The 6569-nt window shown below is 37.2% G+C and overlaps 1 protein-coding gene across 1 annotated transcript; it reads left to right on the top strand.

Annotated features, from left to right (window-relative positions):
* Window positions 1-284: 284 nt before the first annotated feature.
* Window positions 285-6280, top strand: LOC101857857 (VPS10 domain-containing receptor SorCS1-like; the record flags this gene model as incomplete). Its single annotated transcript, XM_005113439.2, has 4 exons — window positions 285-366; window positions 1162-1289; window positions 5670-5765; window positions 6113-6280. Coding segments are annotated over exons 1-4 (411 nt in total), but the record flags the coding sequence as incomplete, so codon positions are not given.
* Window positions 6281-6569: the final 289 nt, after the last annotated feature.

Raw genomic sequence — 6569 nt, 5'->3', positions numbered from 1 at the left:
AAATATGATTGTAATTCCATTATTTTTTTTAAAAACCAAAAAAAAAAGCAGAATCGCATGCCCTGAATTGGTGAGATGGTGATTACTAATAATACCTTTCTACACCTCAAAGTTCATTTGGAAAAGTACCAACAATTTGAGGTGTCTGGCTGACCTCAAGTCACCAAGGAGATAATGTTCTCTATGGGGAATCCCAGGCGTCAACTAAAATTCCACTGCTGGTGCGCTGTGAGAAATAATTCAAGCTTTCCTTCAGATAATTTTGTAAAATGTTTTGAAGTAACAATATTTATTCTTTTTTGCACAGGGGACATCCCGACTATGATACAGACGTCGATGTGGTTCACATGGAAGAACTTGGCTCAAGTATGAACTGTAAACGTAGAGTATAGAAGTAGAAAACTTCCTCTAATTTGTCATTTTAATCAGTACCTAATCATATTTTTAAAATTCTGTGGACAAACATATTGATGTTGTTTCTGTCAAGTATGTTTGCATCAAAAGAAAACAGTTGGGCATTATGAGACTGGTTTACTTTTACAAAAAGAATTTTTTTTAAACACACCGTAGACCCTATCCATAGCAGTCACTCTAGATCACAGAGAAAAGTGATCGTTATAAACAGATGACTGAGTTATGGTCACTTACTAAATTTGACAAAGTCAACGGATGGCGTAAAATCTGAAATCTTAATTTTATCTTTCCATTTCATTTCCATCAAACTTGTTGTCTATCATAAGAGCTTATTTGCGTTGATTGAGTGTACACACTCAGTTTGGGGACGAGTATGTGGAAAAGTTTTATAGCGAGTGACCGCTACAAGCAAGTTTTGAGACCAACTTGTCGGGTGACCTACCATGACCCCAGCGGACAGGGACTGTTATAAACAGGTTAAAATATAAAGGAAAAGCACAAGGGTGCCACGAAACAGTGGCCTTTAGTACAGGTGACTGCTGTGGAGAGCTGACTGCAAATTGTTTCATGATAAGTTTCTAATACTATCTTCATATCCAGCCAATAGTGTTGTAATCCATATATTCAAGCTTCAGGGACCTTTTTTTATAGTAATTTAACCATTAACATATGATCCTTCAGGGGTGTCAAATAAAAGACACCTACTATTATTTGTTCATTTAAATTAATTGGTTTTGCTCATTTCAGCACCATCACAAGCCATCTACAAATCTTGCATCGCTCCAAAATGTACCAGGACACAAGAAGACGTACAGGGTGTAGGGCCCTTTTTGTCAGGTACCCTGCAAGTGCACAAGGAGTACATGTTCATTCAAGTAAGTGCAATAGATTCTATACTTGATTCTCAGGTCACTAGTATTTTATATGTGGCATGATAATTTGTTGCTTTTTATGCAAGTTCACTTCTGGAAGCAGTTCTGTCTTGTAATGCATGCTTTTGTAAGAGACTCAAGGCCTCAGTTCTCATGAAAGCATGTCCACTACTTTTGTTTCAACCCCTACGTTGCCAGAGGATGTGCGTTCCTACTGTCAGCACTGATTTTCGTCTAAGCTCCTTGGCCAGGACAGCAGTCTCATGTCTCTGTGTTAGTGGACTCACTGTCTAGATCTAGCCCACTCATTACATACTTTGGACCCCAGGTCTTCGATAATGTTATTTTCCTCTTTCCTCATTCGGTATATCCCCTATCCTACTACCCATACTTGCAAATCTGAGTCAAAAAGTGAAATTTTCTGCCTTTTTAAGTCATTTTGGTGTTTACATATTAAGAGACTAGTCGCGTGTTAATTAGTGGCTTGCAAGTCTAGCAGTAAACTAATACTAGCCTGTTTGATACTGATATGGGCATTTTTATTGCATAATTCAAACTCTGTACAGAAGAATTAGAGCCAGATGATTAGTGTGACATATATGTAACGTCTTAAAGACAACCAGGAGCAGCAATTTTTGCCAATTTCTGTAATGTCCATGGTATGGCACAAAACTAAAACTTACGTATTTTCATGATACATCATAACGCAATGAAGGGGTTATGTCAATGTGGATTCTGTAGGCAAAATAAGAGTAGTGTCGATTAGCTCTTCAGCACTGTGTTTGCTAAAGCATAATGTAGACTTTGATAGCACATTTGTTAAACCTTGTGTATGCCCATCAGGGGATCATTGCATAATGTGTGTTTTTTTAAGGCATTGAGAAAAGTTTTAGAGATGATGGTAGTTGACATTCATCTGTCTTGGCCTGTGTCTGACACAGCGCCGAATCAGCGGTCATTTAGTTTCGCCAGGCTGTACGCTGCTAGGTCAGCGTGACCGGGGTCAGCTACTGGTCAGTCTACCTGCGCTCACTCCACGCACAGGGTTACATACAATTTTACACAGTTTTGTTTCAACGCTCATGAATGAAAGCAGGGCTATCAATATACACATACTGTTCCATCTTTGAGTTTCTACTTTCAATGTAGTTTGTGAAAACGCTACAATGATATCTAGTATAATTTTTTAACTGCATGTGATCAAATACAGCCGTCTATTATGTGGTAATTAAGTTAATATACACCGAATTAAAAGTTATGTAACTACCAAAGTACTGTATAAAATTTACTAAGACTCGCTCTGAATAAAGACAATTAATGTGGACATCTACTTACCAAAGGACATCATTGTTGGAAGATTAGTAATCCACATTTTTGTATTTTTGCTCAACAGCCAAATTCGTTGGGCTTGTGATGAAATTCACATTACAGTATCTTTCATTAAATTAATGACACAGATCTATTTACACATCTTGTACATCTATACGCTTATCTATGGCGCCGGGGTTGTTTCTCGGTGCCTGCAGCCTCAATGCGCAGTGAAGGTGCTGTCTGGAGCAAATGTGCGATCATAAAGTATTGTAGTTTTTCCGTACTGTTTACAATGCCTTGAGCCCGCTTTTCAATTTTTGAAATAAACTGGTGACAGCTTTAGGTTCCTTGTTCTCCCAGCAGGCCCAGGTCAAAGCCGTGTTGTGTTATGAATGGAATGCAGTGTTGTTCAAAAATATGCTGTTTGGGGATTTTCTTTTTTGGAAAATGTCTTCTGTACAGTTTCATGTACGTGTCTATTGCTTTCTGAATTGCTGGAATAGAGGTTTTCGGAATAGGTGCGCTGTGTGAGACGTCATTATGAATTTGACTGTATGCTTGTTTGAGAGAGTCGAAAATCAACCTATAATGTGCTCGTTGTCAACAATGATTGAATCTTAAAATTTCCCTTTGCAGTGACTCACATGTCCTAGCCTTTCTTTTCAGCCTCTGTTGTACTTTAGTCACGTTCTTACACCCGCAACGCGCAACAAAATTCATTCAGGGAGGAGGAATTTCTCTCATGTGTGTGTTCCATTGGGAGATTTCATTAAACCTGCTAGAAATGAATCTCGGGCAAATGGATTCTACATAATATCGTAACATAGCTCAGTCAACAAAGATGAAATAATTTATACACAGTAAGCACAAATGTGTCTGTCTTTCATAGAAACAAAAATCTATTAAATTAATGGAGAACTGTTGAATTTATAACAGCATAGAATCCAGAATATACAGTTGCAGGGGCCAAATAACAAGGCACTGGATGAGAATCAGATGTAAACGACTTAATATTGAAATAACTATTCTTCAAACAATGATGAAAATTACACTTGTAAAGTTCAAATATGTCATCAGTGCATGTACCAAAATTTGTTGAGATTGAGCAGGAACTTTGAAAATTAAAAGTGAATTAAGTGCAGCACACACATATTAAATTCAATGAAATTGAGAACATTTTGCACACACTGTAACATCAGCAAATATCGTCGCATTGAGATCGGGTTTTCGCAGACTGAGAGGGGGAATCTCGCTCTTTTCTTTTTGTATGGACTAATTCGTGGTTAGAGTGAGGATACTGCCGATAATTAGTATCAAAAGTGTCGATTACGCGATGACCTGGCCGCCTGTAACTGATGCGCAATCGAGCGGCCAGTGACCCCCGCGTAACCCGGCATGCGGCGATTCCGACAGTGATTTAATGACTTCCAGATGTCGCTGGCCTGGGAAACTAAGAGGCACGATTTCGGCCAGTTTTCGGCGCTGTGCCGGATTTATTTTTTTTGGGTGCCACATCTTTGCCAGTTGAAGCTAAATACAAAATTGTGCTGAACAATGGCCGAACCAAAGTATTATAGGAAAATTTTCGTTTGAGTCTGGAGAAACACCAAAAGGAAAAACTCATTTAACTGTACGGATCCACAAATTGTGGAAATGCTAATGTTACAGATAATGATATAAGTGAAAATGAGGATCATGCTGATGGTAACCATAATGTTGCTACTGAAGAGAAATGGGAGATCATGATGATAAACTGTGTTCATAATCTAATTTGTTTTGTTGCCTATTTATTGAACTCCCCTCTCAGACTCTCTCGTTCCTCATTCCCAGCTCCTGTAATGCGTGGTAGGTTATTGAGTAGTACTTGGCCAGATAATTCTTATCATTTTGTTCAAGATCAGATTTGAGGCAGATTCAGGCTGTTTCATAAACAGGTTTTTGAACCTGGAGCAAGTATATTGGGACAAAACTCTATTCAGTCCCAAGATTTCTTTTCATGTGCATCTCTGTCTTTCTTTTTTTGATACTGGTAGTGTTAAAGTTTAAAAAGTATTTGGTTCATCTCATCTACTTCATGCAAATTTTTTGTAAAGAATATTTCTAGTTTTCATTCTGAGTAGTATTCATGTTTGCTTCTGTGGTGATTTCATGGTTCGTTTTGATTTGTGTGCTTCTTTTTCAGAGCATTCCAATATTCCTTCTTGATTAGGTATAAATCATTTTTGCTATTGTTTATTTAGGCAGTTCAGTGAACGAGATCAGCTAGCGGCGAAATCGGCCCCTCGCCTCCGGTAGAAAACCGTGAGCGCACGGCGATTTGGTGTCCTCAGAAAATCGCGAATATTGTTTCGTTAATTAGTGATGACCACTACTTTCAATACATGTTTTGTAGATTTTAAATCATCTACAAAATTGCTTCTTCCTTTGGCAGATCCGACTAGTGGAGCCAGAGATATTTTGATTTGAATTTAAGCCAATTTTCAATTTTTGATATCTTTTTTCCCCACTTGCCTGGCAGTTTTGTAACTTTTCTAGCAGTTAGAAATATTCTTTATCTTTAAAACAAGCCTAAGATTTATGACACTAAACTTTGTATGTTTTTTTTTATATGAAAGTACAGATAATAACGTTTAATTTGATGCAAAAAAAACAGGAAGATATCTTTACTGGTTGCGAAGATATGTACATTTTTGTCAATTTTTGTCCACCTTTAGTTGCAAAACACATTGCGAAAAAGGACCAGATTTTGAGCGAAAAATAAAGTAGAAAAAATCCCTTACCTTCTCAACCAATACAGATATTGACAAAATTCAAAAAGCACTGTGATCAGTGTGACAGGACCTTTCATTTGATCCTGTTTTCATCAAAATCTAACAACTTTGAATTTATCACTGAACTGCCTACTTGGATTTCTGATGAAGATTTTTTATGGTGACACTTTGAAATTGTGTGAACAAAGAAAATGTAATTGTATATCCGTGATTATTTATAGTTTCATGTAATGGGAGAAAAAATTAGGTCAAATGTTTGGTTTTAATCACAAAATCACTCAACAAAATGTTTCTCTTTCAGAAGTCAAACTTCATGGAATCGGAAGACTATTTATTGGTTTCCTATAAGAGAGGTCCCTTTAAGAGAGCCTACTTCCCGAGTGACTTGAAAACAGATGTGAGTTGACCATGTGATAACTGTGAGATGTTGTTTATTGTGCCAATCCTTTCTTTCATTGATGTGAGTAGTCAAAAGCATAATAGAAATCCCTGTGTATATGAGCTCTGTGTACTGTAGGAAAACTTTTGAGTGTTTTAGCCAGCCTAATTGTTGAAAGGTAAAAGCAAGTATGGAGTGGGTCAGAAAAGCAAATAAGCAAATGGACGAAGACAAAACATAAGGGGAGCAACTCATATATTTTGCAGTCTCCTATTATCACAGTAAATTGTTTTAAAGCATGAACTGTTGGGTAAAACTGATTTAGAGCTTTCTAATTTTATCTGACTTGATAAATTTTTTTTCAGGACTTTATGTTGCTGGATGTTGATGATGGTCAAGTTTTTGTGGCTGTCAATCATGGTAATCAGGTCAACCTGTATCTCTCTGAAGCAACTGGCCAGTTCTACGTACTCAGCCTGGAAAATGTCTACCATACTTTACTGCCCAACGACTTCGACATTGATTTTCATGAGGTCAGTTTTTTTTTTGTCTGTTGATTATTTAGTTTATTATGAGATGAGGTGGATCTGATTTTTGTGAGATAATTGGTTATTCTATTTTTTATCTATAGGCGATTTGTTGGGGGGGGGTTTAATGGACAAGACATTTTCTGTCTTTCAAAGAGTACATTTTATGTCGATTGATATGAGGGCAGTTTGTTTTATCTCTAGCTCTTTGTGTTTAGAACAGGATGGGGGATAATGTCTAGCAGCATTTTCCTAACGGATTGTGTCACAAATAAATTGTAACTTTTGTTTGCAT

Source organism: Aplysia californica, unplaced genomic scaffold (assembly GCF_000002075.1).
Source record: "Aplysia californica isolate F4 #8 unplaced genomic scaffold, AplCal3.0 scaffold02426, whole genome shotgun sequence".
Taxonomy (NCBI): domain Eukaryota; kingdom Metazoa; phylum Mollusca; class Gastropoda; order Aplysiida; family Aplysiidae; genus Aplysia; species Aplysia californica.
This window is presented reverse-complemented; position numbering and strand designations above follow the sequence as displayed.